This window comes from Apteryx mantelli, chromosome 17 (genome assembly GCF_036417845.1).
Source record: "Apteryx mantelli isolate bAptMan1 chromosome 17, bAptMan1.hap1, whole genome shotgun sequence".
NCBI classification, from domain to species: Eukaryota; Metazoa; Chordata; class Aves; order Apterygiformes; family Apterygidae; genus Apteryx; species Apteryx mantelli.
In genome coordinates, this window is record NC_089994.1 from 12,697,606 (window position 1) to 12,718,680 (window position 21,075).

A 21,075-nucleotide genomic window follows, 5' to 3' on the forward strand; every position below is an offset into this window, starting at 1 on the left:
CCCGGCTTCAAGTCCCTCTCCCGAGCGCTGCTGGGGTGACACCAGTCTGCAGCTCCACAGCCTGGGGGAACAGCGGCAGCTCTGCAGCCTCTCACGCAGCAGCGGCCACGGGGCTCACGTCCCCGTGGAGAGGGAACGGGTTTGCACCTTCATGTGCTGCACCTTCTCAGGAGGTAATGCTTGACTTGATCAATGTCCAGAGGCAGAAAAAAAAACCAAACCCCACAAACAAATCAAGATAAGGTTTTGAGCACAGAAGTTCGTCTTTAGGGCTGATGCAGAAGCAGGAAGTTTAAGTGCTGAGCATCTGCGAAACAAAGAGGACTGGTAGTGGGGTGGGAGATCTGGCTGTGAAGCCCTGTGGCACAGAGAGGGAAAAGGTAATTATTGCTTGGTTTACAGACATTTGCATTTCTGGTCCCACAGGGCTAGTGGTCGTGGGGGAGGAACTGTGATTAATGCAAATCATTAGGCAGATAAATAAGCCTGAGGATTCCTCCTCTCTTAGGAAAAATGACATATATAGATTTGCTCTGGCTCAGACAAAAATCAGAGAGGGAGAGAGAGAGAAATTAAGGAGGTTTATCCAAGCACAGGTGTGAGGTGTGATCAAGGGAAGCTGAGACAAAGAACTAGCAAACTTGTGTGCTGGGCCCCTCTGCGGAGATGAGGTAGAAGTTTTGCATGATTGCAAGGGGTTATTGCATTAGCCACACAGGATGCATTTTTTGCATTACACCTGAAACACCTCCTTTCGTCCTGCTTGCAACCTGGCTGGCAACAAGCTTCCAGGTTTAAAACGCTAGCTTAGAGGCATGCAAAGAGGTCATACCCCCAGGAACAGCAGCAGCAGTGAGGGGACCGGAAGGGTTAGCAGCGCCGGTACCTCAGGAGCAACACGCTTTACCTGGCTTAGCCACAACACAGCTTTCGATAGCTCGCAGGGGGAAGAAGCCTGCTCCCCTCGCTGGAGCAAGGCTTTGCGGTGCCTCCTGCATGGGACTGGTGTGAGCCCGCAGCCCTGCAGCCCACACAGACCCTGCAGGCAAAGGTCCCCGCTGCGCAGGTGGGATTCGCAGAAGCCCACCAGGCCGGTTGGAGCAGGCAGTCGGCGTTTGCAGCCCAGGGGCAAATTGCCAATACTGTGGGGCCACCATGAGACACCTCAGGTGCTGGTTGAGTGGGTCACGGGAAAGACATTTTTTGAGAAGAAACCCTTGTCGTGCTGCTCAGCTGGTGGGAAATTCATGTCAGTCAGACACAGCTTTCCAAAACCTTCCTCGGGGAGGGTGTGTGTGTGTGTGTCAGTGCTGCCTTTTGTAAGGAAAGGAGTCAAGTTCTGGATAAGATGAAACCATGGTGGCTGTTGAGAGAAGTTGTCCAGCACCTCAACAGCTGATCCCACCAGGACCCTGGTCGCACAGAGCTGGCATTTGCAGTACGGACATCCCTTGCTCCGCAGGCCCCAAACTTGTCCTCCTACAGAAAATGGCAACGCACACCTAGGACACACACCAGCCACTCTCTCAGAAAACACAGAAATGGGAGGCTCAGCCCCGCGATGCCATTAACAACGGTGTCCTCTCACACAGTAAAAATGAGCAAGAGGTTGATTCCATAAAAGACGCTCCCACCCCCTCAGTGAAGAGGCCACTTATCTTTTTTGCGATGCTATCAGCAGTAAAGGAATTAAGTTAAAATGTGATTTCTCTGAGAGTATTCTGAGCTTGCTTCTACAGCTAAGACATCAAAACAGACACAGATCAGTTGAGTGACCAAATAAACTTTTGGAGGTTTGCTATTCTACAGGAATCTCTCCTGTGAAAGCAGCTTTAGGCGGAGAGAAGAAAGGGCTGCAAAATGCATGATTGAGCAAATCCACACTGCTTTGCCTCTGCAACCTTTGCAGCAGTGAATTGCTGTCAGCCGGCTTGATTGAGTGGTGCTTTAACAGACCATCCCTTCTTCCAAACAACAGTTTCTCTCAAATGGAGCTGAATGTTAAAAGTCACTATATAAAATTATTTAGGCCTTCGTTGATAATAAAATGCTTTCCTTGAGTGGCATGGTAATTCTGAATCTGGCTTTCTTCCCTTCGAATAGCTCAGCCCAGCACTGGGGAACCGGGGGTTTCTGGAAAGCCTCCCCTTTTCCTCCCCACTCCTGCAAGCAGGTCCTAAACACTACTCTCAGCTCTGCAAGTGTACATTCGCCTGGTGCTGCCCCGGAGGGTGCGAGCAACAGCCCTGCTCCTTTCATCAAATGCCAGCAAGGGCAGCGACGTCCCCCCAACCTGCCTAAAATTCTCCCACCGTTCTCAGCCGTGCACAGTTTCCTTTGCCTCTCGTCCTGGACTCCTATCACACAGGCTGAGTATTTGGCGAGTCCCAACCCCAAGTCGCCTCCACTACACATGGGCCAAAGTGCCCGGGGACTCTTAGGGCTAGTCCCTGCTGCGTGCACGGGTCCTTATCACTATAAGCACAGAGCAACTTTCCTACATCTATAGATATCAAGAGTTAATATGAGTTCAAAACACAAGGCAGCATCGCTAGCACAACATTAGAAATCAGAAAAGGCTGTCAAACACACGAATTTTTAAAGACGCGCATAAGCTGCTGCCCATGCAATGCAGGAGACCCTGTGCAACGCTTGCGACCAGCGGGAAATTACTGTGACTCAGCTGAGCGGTAACGTACCAGGTTGCACCGAGGACCATACCCCCATCAGCTGCTGGCCTTGCGGTTTTGCTCTCCTTAGTGAGTGGCTCAAAAAATATCTTACTTGCAGACTTCAGCAACAGAAGCTGTTGCTGAAGTGCCTTGGCCCATCTGTAGCAAGAAAGAATATCCTGACACAGCACTGTTACGAGGCGGCCTAAATCTTGTGGAAGCTGTCCCAAAATGATTAAAACCCCTTTGGGAAGTGACAGGAGCCTCCAGAGCTCAGCAAGGGCCTACGCAAGGCCCTGCGGAGATGCGAGCGACAGGACAGAGTGGTCGAGCTCATCGGTTCGGCAGGGCAGGGGAGACGCAAATTCGCACGGAAACTCTGGGCAAGAGCTGGGAAAAGCCGGGCAGCCGGCAGCCCCCTGGCGAGCGGGACAGCTCCTCCAGCGAGACCTTGCAGATAACTCTACAGTCCTCGGTGCTATCTGCGTGACGGAGGCTCGGCGCACCCTCCAGCACCGTGCCACGCTCCGGGCTGCCCGGAGTTTTCTCCGTGCCCTCTTCACGACTGCACGGGGCGTCAGCCGAGCGAGCAGCGCTGCGGCAGACGGCGCTTGCCGGGAGCCCCCGGGGAGCCGGCCGGGGCTCCTCAGCCCCCACCACCTCCACGCTGGCCCCCCGAGGCCCCGCTGCCCGCGCTGCTCTGCCCCAGCCTCCCAGCCCGCGCCGCAAAGCTGGCAGCGCACCAAAGAAATTAAGCAGGCGCTTTCTAAAGCTGAGAGAAAAGCAGCCATCTGGGCCTTAACAGACAGGTCATTTAATGAACAAAAGGAATTTTCTAGAGAAGCCGGAGAACTGCAACAGTTTAAATAAAGGAAGCGGTAACCCCTCCGATCCATCACCACAATTCAGTAACGGACAAGCTTTCAGGGAGCACTGAATACCAGTGGTAACACCCTGTCCTGTCTAATTAAAGGCTGGAGCAAGAGACAGGCTGAAGCGGTGGGAAGCAGGAAGGAGACGGGATTAAGGGCAGGACGGGCTGGTAGCGACGTTCGGGGCTTTCTGTGACACGAGGAGCTAGGGCAGCCGCTCACGATGGCTGGCGGAGAAGCAGCCCTCCTCCCCGGGATGCCCCATGCTGCTCCTTTTCTCCTCCTCCACCCTTACTATTCAGGGTGGCATTACCGCTTGTGTTTGTCCCCAGAGATGAAAAAATCTCAACCAACTTAGTGGAGCCAGGGGTTTGCAGCAGGAGCCCAGAGACACTGCCATATCTCATGCATTACGCACACAGTGCGGTCGTCGGCTCCCATCTCGCCCTCCCATTGCACCCCGTAGCACTCGCCCAGCGGCACAGCAGCGCAGCCGCCTCCAGGCGCTGAGAGCAGTGGCCCACCGCTCCAACACCGCCTTCGAAGGACTTCCCTGCAAGGCACCAACCGATATGACACTCTGCACCCCCTAGGCATGTCACCAGAGCAGGGGGTTGCTTTGCCCCATCGTACAATCCAGCACGCAATCCGGGGCACTCAGCATTAGAAGAAAGCAGAGGTTCGAAATCAGTCTGCAAGGCAATCAGATATGCAACAGTCTCTGCTAGGGACACTGCAAAAGCTCTCAGCACACGCTGCAGCTGCACAGATGTACCGCCGTGTCTGCTGGAGAGCAGAGAGGAGAACAGCTATGCAGGGTGAGGAACACATCTTGCCCCAACCTGCATGACGAATGGCACGGTGGCCACCAGTCATGCCTGGGGCTTTGGGAGTTTGTGTTATAAATCACAACAGCACAGCACTTTCCATTTGTCACTGTCAAAGGACTTCACAGAAGAAAGGAAGCAACATTTTCCCATCTGTAAAATAGGACAACGTGGGCGAGAGATTGACTGCATAAGGTCACCGAGGGGAGGTGGCAGGAGCAAGCCACATCTCCCGACATTGGAAGCAGTGTCCAGCACACTGATATGCAGCACTTTCCCAACACAATCTCCAGCACAGGCAGAGAGCAAGGGAAAAACCTACAGGCAGAAATTCCTCTCTCACCCCAGCAAGTGTCAGGTTCTGCCTCTGCCAGATGAGAAGTGGTTTGTCACTTCTAAACGGCTCCAGGGGACTGTGGAAGTGAGACAAAGCCCGTGAAAGCCCGGGGAGGTTCCTATAATGAAAGTGAGCTTCTCATTCTTACAGATCTCTGCTCCGCAACCTGACAAATTCCCTCTTTGAAAAATAAAATCCTTATTGTTTTCATTGGGAGAGGAAAGGTGCCTGCATTTGTGGAAAAGCAAAAGTCATTTCACAGGTGTGCCTGACACAGCTTGGCTTCGATCGGCCCTTCCCACGTGGAGGAGGGCTTGCTTCCCAAGTCATTAAACATCTACTCAAGCACCTCAAAAACCAACAACCCCAAGCGTCAGCAGCCTCTCCATGCTGGTGTTAGCCGATGGCTGGACACCACAGCACCATGCCTACCCACGGCTATGCAGAACGCACGGAAAATGAACGCTTTATGGAGCCAAAACATTCACCATTGCTTCCCCATCTTTTCCTGTCCCCACCCCCGGGCTGGCTACGTAATCACGAACTCTCTGAACTCCAGGACCTGCATGTTAACCTGGCAATCAGTTGAAGAGCAGTGTTTAGTGTTTAACAGGTACTTGTGGATACTACCAGCTGCTAACCACCTGCCAAAATTTCTCTGCTGGGATGAAGGCGGCCAGAGCTACACACGCACCTCTGGGGACAGGACGCGCCGTTGTCGTCCGTCTCCGGTGCTGAGCGAAGCCACGTGTGCCACATGAGTGCATCACTATGAATGAGGTGAGTGTTTCCCTAAGAAACACAGGCTGCATCAGGGAAGCAGAGTCTCTCAGATGTGCTTCTCAGCCCAGTACTCACCCAGCCAGTTTAGCACAGTGATCTCAATCAGGTTATTATGAATCTTGCATCTGTTTCAGCTCCCTGTGCGCAGAAGCCAGAGATGACTCCTAAAAAGCTTGAATACAATAAAGACAAAAAAGAGAGCCTGCTTAATATGCTGGGCACCTATTTCTGCACCTTTAGGAATGGAATTTACATCTTGAAGACTCCCAAGAGATTTTATGTACCCTCATCTTAATCATCAGTGTATTCCCCTGCAGAAAGCACTGTTGCTACTTGTGTGATGGATGCAAGATGCAAGCAACTCTCCCAGGTCACAGCTGCAAAGTTTAGCATAGAAACCTGGGATCCTTCCCTAGCCTTCAGCAGCACACGTGCCCTGCATATCCACCATCAACTGTGCAGACACCTCCTCTCCTTTCTGCTCATCTTCATATGAAAAATATCATCACTCATAATTTGATTTTCGAGTACTTTCTCACCCCACTGTTAAGTGCTCTGTCTCATTTTATAATCTTGTTTTGTATGGTTACAGACAACACTTCCCTTCCCCTGCTCGTATTAGCTCATGGGACTTGCAAGCAGTTCTCTTTTGAAGCTCTTCCAGGTTATTGAACTACTATGTTAATGCAGCTTGTTTCCCATCAGTTGAGGGCAGAGTGCCGGGGACATCATTTATTTTCCATGTTTATTTATGTCAGGAGAGTCCTTAAAGGATTTGTTTGCAGCTGCTTCAGCCTCTGCTCTTCCAAAGGTTAGTTCTTGCTCCCACTGCCTCTCCGCAGTGCTGGACGCCAGCAAGTCAGGCCCAAAGAGATTGAAGCACATTGAGTTTGATTTAGCTGTTTTGATGCTGTGGAAACAACTAATTTCCTTTGTGCTTGTTAATGAAGAACAGAATCTCCTTTATTCTGTCTAATAGACCCTTATGCCCCTTGAAGATAAGGAAGTCTGGGACTGTGCCTTCCCTCCATGCCAGCTCTCAGCCTCAGGACTGATGTATCTCTACCCCAACCTGCTGCAGACAACCGATTGGAGGGGGGGGGGGGTAGCCAGACCCCCATAAGGATTAGGCAAAAGCGGCTTTGTGGCACTCTGTGTTTGTTGCCTCCCAACACACAGGCGAGAGGTGCTCGGCTCATTAGCAGACTGAGACTCCTTTCAGCCGCTGCCTGGGTGATCCCCAGAGCAGAGGTTTTTCTCCCCTTCCAGCACTGTTACCCCTGTGGCAATGCCAGAGGCTGGATTTGGCTCTCACCCAGGACCATCCGACCCAAGTGTCTTTGCATGGGTAAAGCAAAATGCACCTGCCAATAAACACTGGGATCTCAGACATTATCAATAATACTCCTTGGGACTAAATTAATCCATGCCTAAATTACACCTTCCCTTTATGTATTCTCTGTTAGACTTGTGCCTTTCAGTGAAGTCTTTTTAAGAAACGGTATCTGAGAAGGAGATGGTGAAAAGGGGCTCCGTGAGCAAGGTAGAAATTCCTGCTCTATTACATTGGCCCAAGGGAGACAAAAAAAGCTGTCTGACACCTGGCAATGATCTATTAATATAAGACCTCTTTTTCTGCGTAATTCCAAAAGAAGGGCCATTTTTGTTAGCCCGCTTTTTGGATGACTTGAGCATGTCCCATCTGGATTTTGATGATACAATCAGAGAAGAAAGCAATTTTGTTCCTGTGGTGTGCTGGCCTGCCAGGAACAAGGTCCCTCCTCTAGGACGAAGTGAAAAGGAGACCTTGAAAAATGCAGGTATCGTAATTATCTCAACAGAGCAATTCCATCTGCCCCTTTCATCCTTGTGGAGAAACCAACTGGGTGCATATTTTACCTCACCTGCCACTTCCTTTACTATTATTTTTGCAGGCTGTCATGGCTGCAGATGGTCACTCTCCTTCATTATAAACAACTGCTGTCCACATTTTGCAAATGGAGGGGACCTCCTGTGCACCTCACTCTGCTCAGGGGTCCCCACAGCCCTGGGCCCAGTCCATCACCTGCAGATGATGACGATGGCCAGACTCTCCTCCCTTACCCAGGTGGCCCATCATGATGTGTTGCTCCTGCAGCAGGCTGAGGTACCTCATCGCCTCTCTCCCAGCTGCAATCCAAGCAACTTCTAGCTCCTTCGATCATCCCTCGATTTTTATTTTGGGAGTTGACTGCCAATTAGTTTTCTCTTTAGGGTTCAAGGCTACCCTGGAGGAGGACAGAGTGCCAGACTGACATCCTCCGTGGTCCTCGCAACAGTCTGGGCAAAGAAACGTTTGTTATTTTCTGACAGTTCCCTATGGAGGCTGCTCAGGCATCCTACCCACTTGAAAGGCAGAGTTGGCAATTTTGCCAGAAATTCTGTTTAAAAGGTTTTGCAATGTTAATTAAATTTCTGCAGTTGTATCTCTTGACTCTAAATAAGATCCAGGCCTCTCTGAGTACACGAGGAAGGGCTCAGTTCCTTGCCCCCATTCAAACCTGGCTCTGACCAAGTCTATTGCTCCCAAGACCGAATTCCCTGTACGTAACATTGGGAACACAATACTGTCCCTCACCAAAAGGAAATGAATTCAAGACTCTGAGGGTTCAGATACACATGGGAGTAGATAACCCAGAGGGTCCGAGAGGATCCGAGAGGATCCCCAGAGCTACAAAAAAAGCAGATGTCCCTGCCCTGAGAACCAATTCCTTTAAACAGACAAGCAAAATTGATTATCTGGGATTGTACAGACAGGAATGATGCAGCAGGGACAGCAAGTGAGTCACACCAAGTACTCCAGACGAATTCAACATGATGCTGCTGCAAATCAGGCGCCCTTTCCGCTCCGAGGATCTATACTCTGTGCCCTGGGCCGAAACCTTTGGCCTCTGCCAGTATTGCTGGGCTTTAGATACGTCTTTCCAAGAAAACCTAGAATGAAGAAGAGCTGTCAAGCTCCTGTGAAATGTAGGAAGAGACAGGTTGATTTTAATAGTTAAGATTCTTCAGAAATTTAAAATGGGAGCTGCTTTTTTCTGGGAAGAGGAAATTAATATATGAGATGTGAGGGAAACTGGGAAAAGAAAAGAAAGGAGATCCGTAATTCGGCGGGGACAGGGCCTCGCCAGGCAGCACAGCTAGACGTGCTCAGCAAGCCCTTCCTGAAGCGGAGGTGGGCGGCAGGCGCTCGGCCGTCACGGGCTGCGGAGGCGACGGCGGCCCGTGGCGGTCCCGGCCGTGTTCGCCCGCTGCGAGCGGGAGCCGACCGAGGCAGCTCGACGCTCTCCGAGCGCTGCCTTCGCCACCGCCGGCCCGGGAGCCGCCTCGTCCCCCCGCAGCAGAGGGGACACCGCGGCCGTAGCCGCCCCACAGCGCGCGGCGGGAGCCTCGGGGCGCCCGCGGCCTCGGGCCTGGCCGCCGGGAAGGGCGGCAGCGGCCTCCCGGGCGCGGCGGGCGAGACGGTCCATCGCGTCAGGAAGCCGCGCGCGGCAGCACGTTATCTTCTCTGACGTTTTCCCGGTTTCCACAGGAGGGCACCAGCACAACGCCGACAGCGAGGCCGGGCAGGTGCCCGCCGGCGGCCCGTCCCCGCGTCCCCAGGCGCCCCGGGCCGCGCAGCCCCCCGCTCGCCCCCGGCCTCGCCCGCGCGCAGCCGCCGCCGCCGCCAGGAACGGGCCCGCCGCCTTCCCGAAAGCGGGAGCCCCCCGGGGCCTCGCTCCGTCCTCCGTGCGGACCGCGCACAACCGCCCAGCGGCGGCCCCGCAAGGACGCGGCTTAGCCCCCTGCTCCTGCGCGTGTCTCTGTAGACCTCTCCACGAGCAAACCTCCTTCCCAGGCGGCCCAGACCCGGCGCCGGGGTGGTGGGCCTCCTCCAGGAGGTCTGTCGGACCGGGAGGGCACCGCGCACGCTCCGCGCCCCTCGCCGAGCGGAGACGCAGCGTCCGCCCTGCGCGCGTTCAGCCTCTCCCATTTAAAGTACAGTTCTTGCAAGCTCACGGGGGAAGAAGGGCTCTGGGGCTGCTCAGCTCCAGCCGCTGCCCTTCCTTCTCGCCGCTGACGGGCAGACGCCCCTCACCAGCCCTGCGGGACGCGGTTCAGACTCGCAGCAAGATCCCCGCCGCCGCTACAGGCAACTTCTCTGAAGCTTTTGGACAAAGCGGTCATGAAGCCTTCCCTCCCAGCGAGCTAGGCTCGCGAGCTCGGCAGGCGGCACGCGTTTCCCTCACGGCGGCAGCCAGGACAGGCACAGCTCCTGGAATCGCCCGGTGCTGCGGGCTTCCAGCAGCGCCACGAGCAGCGACAGCACTCGGTGCGGCCGGGCCCCGCCGAGCCCTGGGACGAGGCGCAGACTTAGGGCCACCTGCCAGCCCACAGCGGCGTTCGCATGCACACGGCAACTCCGAGCACATAAATCAAACGCTTCTTACTCCGTTATGTGATCCTACGCACCGCTGTGGTTTGAAGTGGGGAACAAAGAAGCCCTTAAGAGCCAAAATATATAATGCTGACAAGTGCTGACCTAGCAACCGACTCTTACTTGGAGCCCTGTGGCAATCCTTTAAGTGCATCTAACCACAGGGAGCTGCAGCGATGGTGAAAGGAAGGGGCACCGCGAGAGCCATCCACCGAGGCGGGTGCATCGGGCTGGTGCAGCTGCGTTGGGACTGTCACGGACTCACGGTACGTCAGCTCGGACGTCCAATGCCAGATCGAACTGGAGACACTTCATGACGAGAAGTCTTTAAATATTAGAGACTTGGTCCCTGGAGCCCAGTTACCTTCCAGAGAGCAATGCAGCTGCTTGGTCAATGACTACCTCCAGTCTCTCGGGGCCAGGCTGATCAGACACTTCATCCTCAGGCTTTCAAGTGTAGAAAGAGAAATTTAATATCTTTTGAGGGGAAGCTTTTTAATCCAGGTGGTCTTTTAGAAGACTACTCAAATCGGTACTGTCCCTTTCATAGCCTATATGGGACCTGGAACAGGGTGGTTGTTTTCCTCCAGATTATCTTGATTTTGCTGGACACTGACTGAGTACATACCAAAGTACGAGGTGTACTAGGATCGCCAAAACAGCAACAGATTGTCTGACAGGGCTGTCATTCTGTCATGGAATATGACATGCATCCAGCCCAGGAGGAAGAACTGGATTGCTGTACATTTTAGTGCTGGCTGAGGCAATACAAGATTATTCCTCATTTCACAGTCTCATTGATCAGGCCTGGAGGATACGTTTCTGTAGCATAAGCAAAATTTGGCAAAAAAATCCCAAACTGTCTTTAGCCGTGTTTTTATATAAAACATGTTGCCATTTCACAAGCGTGTCCATGAGGGATTTCCCTTTTGTGAACCCAATTTCCTCTCGCTTTTGAACAAAAACGCATCTCTGACATGAAGGATGCGAAGGCAGAGACAGCATGGTTTGGTACAGAGCAGTGGGGAATTTGCAGAGCAACAACAAAATGGAGAACAAACAAGAAAAATAAAAGCCAATTTAATGCAGAGAATTTATCAAAGAAGCAAAGATGCTTCTCAAGTGGCCTTGTTGACTGCCATTCTGGAACCTAATGTGCTGGAAGGAGACTAGAAGCTTAAAGAGGGAACAAGAACAAAGCAAACGCACCTACTAGCGTGGTAACAATCCTATCGCTCGGCAGCGGGAGCCCGCCACGCTCAACTCCAGCCTCCTTACAAAAGGTGCAGACCTTGCCGAGCATGTTACAGCTCACTTCACAAGCTCTCAGAGCAGCACAAGTTCTCCCTCCAGCAAGGGACAACCCATGGTTTTGGGCTAAGCACCAGCTAAGAAGTAAAAGATGTTCAGTGGCTGCAATATCTCTGGAGGAGACTGCACATGGTGAGATTAAGAAAAGCTGGAAAGACTGTTTTGTTTCTCTTTTATTCAGTGATAAATGACAGCTGACAACCTTTCCCAAAGGCTGAATTCATCAACTCCAGAGTTTACAGGTAAATAGATCTGGAGCCTTGGCTGGATCTTCTATAGTGGTCACAGTATCCTTTTGCTCCTCATGTATTTTTTGGTATCTGAGTCTACAAATGGGCTTTCCAGGAGCCACAGAAGAACAAGAGAAGCACTTTCTTCTCTTATACCCTTCACACAAACAGACCTCCAAGTATTTTGCTTATCACACACCTTCAAGAAGGCTCTGCCCACAGGGTGGCTGCAAATGAGCTCTGCAGAGCTGCCCAGCAGCTTAGGACAGAGAGTCACAAACTTAGACTTCAAGGGAAATGCAAAAAGCAATCTCTCAAGCTGCACTTCAGCCAGAATATTGGTAGTAATACTTCTGCATACGACAACATCTCACTGAGAAAAGCAAATATTTATGAAGGGTTGACCAATATCCATAAAAATAAAGGCCAAGAACCAGCAGTGTAGTCTAGAACTTGGAGTACTGTGAACAGTCTGTAGCAGCTAATCAAGTGCACACCTCCTCAGATTAGTGTTTCCAGGCTCTCTTCTCAAAAGGGATCCCATGCAGACCCTTTCCTCACACACCAGTCTTTCCCATGTTTCTGTTCCATTCAGGTCCTATCCAGGGTTCACTTGCTCACTCGGTGCCCATACTGCTCTCAGCTCTGCTCTGAACATGAAAAAAGCATCAGATATTGAGATCCCCAAATGTTGGCAATAGCCTGTGAAGGTCCATTTTGATCTCTTGGTAATCTGCCATCTCTAGCAAGGGAAATTTGGTGGAAAGAAAGGTGAGAAATCCAGAGTTGGGCAGTTTGGGGAGGGGCTCACTCTGATAGTTGTACAGAGATGAACATCTCCACCATGGTGCAGAACAGGCAACCTCCTCAAATCAAGAGAGCAATTGCACAGAGGATTTCAGACCTTCGGTTGAACCTGTCCAGGTCTCTTATCTCCCACTTCTGCTTTGGTTGAGGGAAGCTTTTGTACTGCATCCTTAAGGAAAGACAAGCTGTTTCTTCACTTCCCCATTTTGGTAAGAAAGTCCATTGCAAAGCGATTGCATGTGAAAGGCACAGGCTTTCCATTCTCTGAAAAGCCAGCTGTCCCCACATTAGAGAAGGCCATTCCAAGGGCACTGGGCCTCCTGCATCAATGACCTGTGATGACAGTCCCCAGTGCAGCCAGAGACCAAGCTTTCGCTGCAGCAGGTATCTGCTGCTTCCTCCCCAGATGCCACAAAGTCAAAACTCCTGCAGAAAGAAGTCACCAACGCCAGTCAGCCAGGCCCAAGCAGCTTCAGGGCTCGCACCAGGATCCAAGCAGCCCATCTCTGCTCCAGCGTAGGTGGTTGTGTAAGACACACTCGAATTGTAGAGTAAACTGAGTATGTAACAGCAGAGAGCCTGGGCTGTCGGACATTCTTCAGCAGCTGGGAGTTAAACAAAAGGAGATGCCATTTGGGGTTTGTTAAATGACAAGACTCTATAATCCAAACATGTCCATCACCTTCAAGCAAGGAGCCTGTGACACAGGTAAAATTGCTTTTGTTCACTCAAAAGATCAATATTGTCAGGATGAAATTATATGCCTGCTGATATGAAGAACTCCGCCTGGCCAACAGTCAGCAATCAGAAACTCCCTCTTGAAAAAACATTAAAAAAGCAAAACAAAAGAAAAACCCTAATATACTGCCACCTTCCAAATCACCTTATTTGGACTGTTCTTGCCAGGAACTGTAGATCATCACCAGATTTCTTGGGAGAATGATTTTCTGTGCATATGTTTTTTTCTGATGCAGGAAATTCCTCAGATTTAATCAAGTTCTTTTCTATCAAATAATCAAAGCTAATCAAACTGTCAGAGTCTCATTTGAAGACCACATTTCTCAGTGAACTTTGGCATTTACTCCATGTCAGTCACTGTACTACTTTTCTCTGAACAAACCTGTTGTCAAAGGCAGTTTCTCATTGTGTTCATCTAAAACTCTCCATCTCTGCTCGACTTCAACAGTTTCTTCCTCTCGCCCCCACACGTCTGTTTTGTTTTTCACTGGGTTTAACTTTGCATATGTGGTTTGGTGTGTTTTTTTTAATATAACATCAAATCTCTTAATTCTCTGACCCAGAAATCAGAAACAATCCTCATAAAAATCTGGGACAAAGAACACACACACAGATGCACGCACACATCAGGAAGAGCTTCTGAAACTCCCAAATCTACCCATTTATAGTGATTTTGATTAAAGAAAGCATTTCAAGAAGAACTGGTGCTGTCGGATCTCAGGTTATTTTGAACACAAATCTTTGGTTTTCAAGTGCAGCTCTACTCTGAAATGGGATACTGTTTTTAAGAGTGACAACACAGTGACCCAGGTTTACTGTTAACCAATGATTTGCACGCTAGATGGGCCCGGTTTAAGAGAAAGGCTTTTCCCTCCCACATTGTCACCTCCATGAAGCTAATTAGGAATCTGAGATCCAAGCTGGGTATCTGCCTGCTCTTGTAGCACTACAGGAATAAAGGTTTCTTCAGCTAGAGCGTGACCTTTCTCTGAGCTGTGCAATCCATTCCTGCAGCAGTTTTGCCAACGAGTAAATAATTAGAAATTAGTGAGCGGTCATAGCGATGAGTCACAGCAAACCTTCACTAGAACTAATGAACTTGCAGGCCAAATTGGGTGTTGGAGACATCTGTGAAGTCCCCTGGTTTCACAATGCTGTCACCTGAGTCATGCCGGTGGGCAGGCAGAGGTGCAGTCACCCGGACGAAACACCTGGTCCCATCGCTGAGTCACGCACTGCTCTTGGAGCTGCTCGGCCCTCACAGCAGAGCTGCTGCAGATGCCCAGACCAGGAGAGCGCTGTCTGATCAAAGGCAGGGGACAGCAATGTGCTCTCTTTGCACAGCCACTTTCCACAGGCAAGTGTAATTTAACGAAGGAGAATAACCAAGCACTGCAGGAGTGAGGTGGTTGTCTCAATCAGGGAGAGACGCACACAGGCAGAGCAATTTCCACTACAGCAAATCCCACCAGTCTTTAGGGGAAATTAAAAGGCGCGTAAGGACAGCTCCATCATACGTCACCATCAAGCTGGCTCACGGCAGCGCGGAGGGGAATTTTGGCCAGTGAAGCCTGGGTACATCCTAGCCCACCCCAAGGAAAGCGGGCACTGTTTGTACCATCTTGCCCAGCACCTCTGCCCTGGGGGTGGAATCGGTGCCGGTTCAGGAGCAAGTCACCCAGCTCGCCATAACCCTGAGACCCAGCGACAGCCGCAGGAGTGAGCTGGGAGCTTATGTGGGCTACACACGTTAAAAGCACGGCACTGCGTAACAAACAAGCCAAAGTCAATGGCAGGGCATGTGCTGAGAGAGTCCTTGCGGCCAAGTTTCTTCTGCCATGCGTCTTAGCTTTTCATAAGAAATGCCTCTCTGTCACAGCCCTGAAGTGCCACCAGCACTGGCGACGTTAGCCCTGTCTGCCAAGCGCCTCAAACCCAGAGCTCAGATAAAGAGCAAGGCCAAGGAGGGGGCTCACCCCATCCACCCCTCCCCGGGATCCCTTTCCCCGAAACATGGGAAAGTCTCCAGTGACACGGTTTCACACACAGTCTCAGAACCATTACTAAAGGCAAAGTCTCATTGAAGTGGGTGATTTAGCTTAACTACCCTCAGTAATTCACGCAGCTAGGCCTACAATAGCAGCCAAGCACAGGACAAAACTGCATTACTGTATCTTGAGGTCTGGGGCTCTCAAATCTGAAAGGGAAGTAGCAGTTCAAACCAGCCAGGGCTTTAATACCAGATTAAATGCTTTCACAGTAGCCTGTATGTTTGAAAGCTTCCAGCCAGTCTTTTGTCAAGCCAATTTAGTTCGCATTGTACTTTGGCTTCAAGAGGTATCTTAAAGTGTAACCGGCAGCATATTTTTTTTACATGGTAGCTTAATAGTCTTGGAGGGAATTCATGAACCTGGGAAGGCCAGGACTCCTTATTAACAGGGAAGGAAGTGTTTTAATGGCAGAGGGGCCAAGCAAAGCTCTTCTCTCCTGCACAGTTGGCCTGAATATACTATTGTTTAGGGAATCTATCAAGCATTTTGTCCCAAAAAATCTTGCCATTTTAGAAGGCTGAATGAAGCTCTGAGATTATGATTTTTTAATTTCCCCATTAGCAGCAACAGAAGGTTACAAGTCTGTTAGCTTCTCCAGATCGGATAGCCTATCTCCATACAAGGATTTTACTTTAAAAGGGCTAATTATCCCAAGCTTTGAATCAGAAAATAAGACATGCCTTAGAGACACCATCCCCTATCCCAGACACTTAAATGCATCAATTTAGGAAAGTTCCTGGCTGATCTTAGAGCAGCCAGAGTGCAAAGGAGGCTGGACTAGCATGTGAGACCACTTGTGGGAACAGCCATGAAACGCCGACATCTGACGGGGACAGCAGCGGGAAGGCTCCTACCCTGACGGTTAGCTCAGCAGCTCTAGAAACACACCGCTTCTTAAACAGGGGAAAAGCACCACCAAAACTACCCCGAAGGAGCCCATTTCCCAGGCTGCTTTAGAAACCAGCACCTGAGCAGCACACGGCACAGACGGCTCTTTAACCCTCGCCTTCGCAGGAAACTGCTGCTGCTGCTCCTCCTTCCCCTCCGCTCCTCAGTCTCAGGACAGAGAAACCTCTGTCTGCTCCCGCGGGCCACCGCAGCCCTGCTGGCGGGCATGGCTGGAAGGGCTCTGCAAACCACCCTCTCCACAAGCGCATCCTTCTCATTCAAATGAGAAGCTGGTACAAAGGCGAGGGTCCTGCCCGCACACAAAGAGCCGCTTGGGATCGCCGCAGCGAGGGGGGACTTCGGCCCGCGGCCCCAGGCAGTGAATGCAAATGCCTACATCCCCTCTGAGCAGCTCGGCTGGAAACAACAGAGGCCAGCATTGTGAACGGAAAGCCGAGAGAGGCATCTCTTGCAATACGCAAGGCATCAGGAATGCCCCGAAGCCCCCAGCTGATGAAACACCCAGGAAGCGGAGGGAAGGCCAGTGCAGCAAACTTCCCGGGCACCTCCCATCATACAGTCAATAAGAACACCACACTTGTTTTTTGTACAAACGGTCTTGCAATTCAACTAAAACTTTCCTGGCACTCCCACGTCACTTGTCCCCCAACCACAGGCTATTCTCGGCCACAACACTGCAACCACCCCACTGCTGCAACCCCCGCACGACAGAAGGACTTCTCCAGCAGAAGGAACCTTGCTCAGGTTTGGACACTCAGCCGTCTACAAGCCACAGGTTTTGGTCAATATCCAGAGTTTCCCACCAGACAGCATCTGTATCTGTAGCAGATGATAGTGCTGCCAAGAGCTGTTTTTTTACCGGCAAGCTCACTTTTCAAACAGCAGGTCTCCAGGTCAACACCTCTAGTGCACAGGTTCCACCGCACCGGCCCTTATGAAAAATAAGACTTGAAGGTAGACCTCCCTTGGGACCTGGTTCAAAGCCCGGTGAAGTGAGAATTCTCATTACTTGGTTACTGCTAACGTATATAAAGTTTTTGCTGCTGGGACCCCTGAGACTCTTAAGTCAAACAGCCGTAAGAAGATGTGATTTGTGAACGATATACATACCCTGGGCTTTCAGCATTACAGTGAGGCGGTTTGGGGGTTTTATTGTAGAAAAGGCAGCAGTGCAAAATGTGAAGTGGTAAATCTCAAAACCAATGTACTAAAATTCAAGGAAAACACTCAAGTCAAGCTTCATTCCATCTGCTCTATTTTATGTTCTCTTTGTTAGAGCAGCTAATGGAGAATAATAAAAACATTAATAATCAAGCTAGATTTATAAACTGGGCAAGATATTCCACTGGTAATGAAATCTGGAGAATCATTCAATATTATATTGCTTTGGGCAGCACTCTAACAAGAACCGCCATTGAATTATAGCCCTCTTTCGTTTTGCTGAACTTTAATTTGGCCCAGCATCACTGTTTCATTTAAAATAAACCTATAGCAGGACTGACTGGAGTGGAGCAGGCAGCTCAGATGCAGAGTCCTGCGTGCTGCCTTGGTCCGCGTGCAGCCTCTCAGCTGCAAGGGGGGCATTTTGAATGTAAAAGCTATGTTGACACTGCGCTATATTTACTGCAGAGAATTGCTGGCTATTATTTTCAAAGGTTAGTGGAGCTTTCTATTGCCATGGTTTCATGCTCCCTAGTTTTCAAATATTTGGTGGAAAGGCATCACACATCTTTAATTTTTTAGTTGTTTCATAAAGTGGATGTCAAATAATTCTTCTTAAAGCGCTCACTTCCCCCACACTGTTTTTTCCTGACAAACACCTCCAAAAATACCTGGCGTTTTCTGCTCTCTGCTGCTCATTACAGGGCATAAGCACAAACCTCCTTTATAATCAATCCCCCTCCTAATTCCCCAGCTCTGTCAAAGCCAAAGAGATGCCTCTGCCCAGCAAGCACACCCACTGAAAGGCAGAGATCACCGAGACACACATTTCAGATCTTCTAGTCTAAAATCCCCAGAATAAGCAAGGTTTGGTCTTAACAGCGCAGCACTCCGTAATTTCTCCCGCCAGCAGTTACCTGCAGTTAACTTCTCAGGAGCTGCCGCCCTTTCTGTGCGAGAATCCCGCAGTTCTGTAGCATGGTTTTGAATGACCGGTCAGTTCCAGTGCCCAGACAGAAAGGTACCTTAATGCCTAAAAGCTGTCAGCAATAACTAACAAGCCCCCTTGAGTAATAACATTTAACCTGTAAAAGCTGTGTGCAGCAAGTGCAGTCGCAAAGGTAAAAAAAGGTCAAAGACTTTAAGTTTGAGTCAAATTGATCGGGGCAGAATGTACCAATTCATGTGCTGTTTGTATTAAATATTAATTTCAGTGTCAACATCTGGTTACAGAGGGAAGTGAATGCACAACAATAAAGCAGATGCACCTCATTTTCCCCCATTTCCTATTAAATCAATGTGGAAAAACATCGTTTGTCCTTCCCGGAGCACAAGCAGAGGCTTGCGGCCCCGCTGGGACCCGGCTTCCCCGCTCAGCGCCGCGGCGTGCAGCCGGGCGCGCTGCTCTGGGTGAGCCGTGCTCGCCAGACAGCCCTGCCTCCATGGCAAAGCCCAGCAGCAGTGCACTAGTGGCGTTTTGAAATTCGCTGAATTTCATGGAATCGCTCCAAGCCGGCGGTTCCAGCCCCAGGACCGCTTGCCCAACGCAGAGCTACACACCGGCTTTCTGACACCCGCCTCAAGTGAAAGCCCGTGTTTGACACAGTCGGGCAGCTTTTCTCTTTGAGCTGGGGTCTCCTCCCCGAGCTAAGGCTGGCGCCTGCCACAATAAACTTCTCCTCCTCCAGGAGAAAAGCCTCTGTCTCTCCCTCTCTTCAAGGAGACAGCGTGAAGTTGCCACAGACCTGCCAGCATTGCAATCTAGCGGGGACGTTAACCCAAGCCCCCAGTGCCCACTAAAACGCTTTCGCTGCCCTGCAAACAGGGCAAGCACCTGCAAGAGGAGAAGCACAGCTGCAAAAACACGCACAGGCTGTACAGACCACCTCAGCGGAGCCGTCCCTCCGCCCGCCGCGGGCACCCGCACCCGCCCGCCGCGTGGGGGGAGCAGCCCCCGGCCGCTCTGCCCCGTCGCCGCCCTGGGGATCGCTCTTGCTCCAGACGTGCCGTGTCACCACACTTGCTGGCAGCAGGTTGCGCGCTCCGGCGCGGGCAAGGAGCCCCCCACCAGCGCCGGCCGCATCGCCTCCATGTGCGCTTGCTAGCGGCCTCAGAGACCCGCAGATGCAGAGCTTGGGGAAAGTCGGGCCGTCGTGCAGGGGGGCCACCGTGCAGCGGGTGCGGGGGGGAACGGGTGCAAGGGGGGGCACCGGGGGGGCCACCGTGCAGGGAGGGCACCGGGTGCACGGGGGGGTGCCGTGCAGGGGGGCGCTGCCGGGGACATTTCCAGCCGCCGGAGTGGGGGATGCCCGGACGGGGGCCCAGAGCAGGGAGGGGGGGACCGGGTCGGGTCGGGTCGGGGGGACACGGATAACTCACAACTCCCCGGCTGATGTCGTCCGCCGCGGGGGTCGGCGCCGCCGGCGCTTCCTGCCACGCCAGCCACAGGGCGACCATGAGGAGCATCTCCCGGCGGCGGCCGCGGTGCCCGGCGGCGGCGGCGGCGGGGCTCAGCATCGCGGCCCGCCCCGCAACGCCCGCCGCCGGCCCCGGCCCCGGCCCCGGCCCCGGTCCCGGCAGGGCACGGCCCCGCGCTGGGCTCCGGCGGGCCGCGGGGCTCCGCGCCGCATCCGCGCTCCCCGCCCCGGGCTGCGGCCGCCGCGCTGCGCCGCGCCGCCGGGGGGGCTCCGCGCCGCCGGGGGGGCTCCGCGCTGCACCGCGCCGCCGGGGGGGCTCCGCGCCGCTCCGCTCCGCGCCGCGCCGCGCAGGAGGCGCCGCCGCCGGGGGCTGCGGGGCGGCCGGAGCGCGCTCACATGCCCGCGCCCCGGGCGGGCGGGCGGCCGCCGCTCGCCCCGCTCCCGCAGCCCGCGGAGCGGCAAAGTTGCTGCGGGCGCTGCCGCGGGGGAAAGCGCCGCTCCGAGCCCGCTGCCCGCGGCCGCGGCGGCTCCCCGTCTCCTGCCATGCACCCCTCGGCGCCGGCCGGCGAAGCGTCCCCGGCGGGGGCGGGGGGAGCAGGAGGAGGAGGAGGAGGAGGAGGAGGAGGAAGGCATGCTAATGCGGGAGGCGGTGTCTGCGCTCCGGCGAGGAGGGGGCGGTATAGCGGGGTGCTGTGCAGCGTCGGGCACGGCGCCGCTCCCCGGGGCGAGGGGGGATTGCCCTGTGTACGAGGCTACATACATCATGTAAATCTATACTTAACACGACGGCGTGGCAGGGCGCCCCTGTGCCAGGTGCTGGGCGCCAGCCGGGCGCGAGGAGGCGGCAGGGGGAGAGGCGCCCCGGGCTCCCCCTCGCCAGCCCTGCGCACCCCCCGGCCCCCTCCGCCGCCCGGCCCTGCCAGCGCTGCCCTCCGAACGCCAGGAGGGGGATTGAACAGGAGATTTCCCCTACTGGGCACAGGTGCCCCCAAAAGAAGCTCAGAGCGTGGCCGAGCGGAGAGACGTAGCAGCATGGATAGAGCGGTATCGCCATCGCCAACGACCCCGTCCACAGTAACACAGCGCAGGACGCTGCTCGACCCCGGCACGGCCTGGAGCTTGAAGGCAAGGTTTCGGTCCTTCAGGGCCTCTGCTCCTGACACTGGGACCACCTCTCAGGTGCGCACAGGCAGAGCTCCTGGCCCTGGGCCAGCACGTTTGGTCACATCCCTTTTTAAGCGTTAAAATTTCAGCTTCTGCATGTACCAGCCCCATCCTCCAAGCTCACGAAGGTGCTGTAGAAACGCCTGGGTGTTGGTGCGGCTCGGAGCAGCAGCCAGTTTCAGCGTGGCAGACGTCTGGCTCGTGCCTGTAAGCAGCACAACGGGAACCTCAGCCTCTGCAGCGCAGCCTCCCAGGAGAGCTGCGAATCTGCCTCCCGCTTCGAAAGGCCAGATGGCAGGGGACACCCCGCGATCTCCAGCTCCTGCCAGTGTGGGGTGAA

The 21,075-nt window shown here is 53.1% G+C and overlaps 1 protein-coding gene across 3 annotated transcripts in view; it reads right to left on the minus strand.

The window, feature by feature from the left end:
* The window catches only part of MMP17 (matrix metallopeptidase 17), an 84,525-nt gene extending 64,854 nt beyond the window's left edge, over window positions 1–19,671 (minus strand). For 2 of the 3 annotated variants that reach the window (XM_067306935.1, XM_067306936.1), the window contains exon 1: window positions 19,534–19,670. In XM_067306935.1, coding sequence (XP_067163036.1) covers window positions 19,534–19,620 — 87 coding nt within the window. In that variant the 5' untranslated portion in view covers window positions 19,621–19,670. Of the gene's footprint in view, window positions 1–19,533 lie in introns of all 3 variants that reach the window. The other variant, XM_067306934.1, reaches the window with a different exon arrangement.
* Window positions 19,672–21,075: the final 1,404 nt, after the last annotated feature.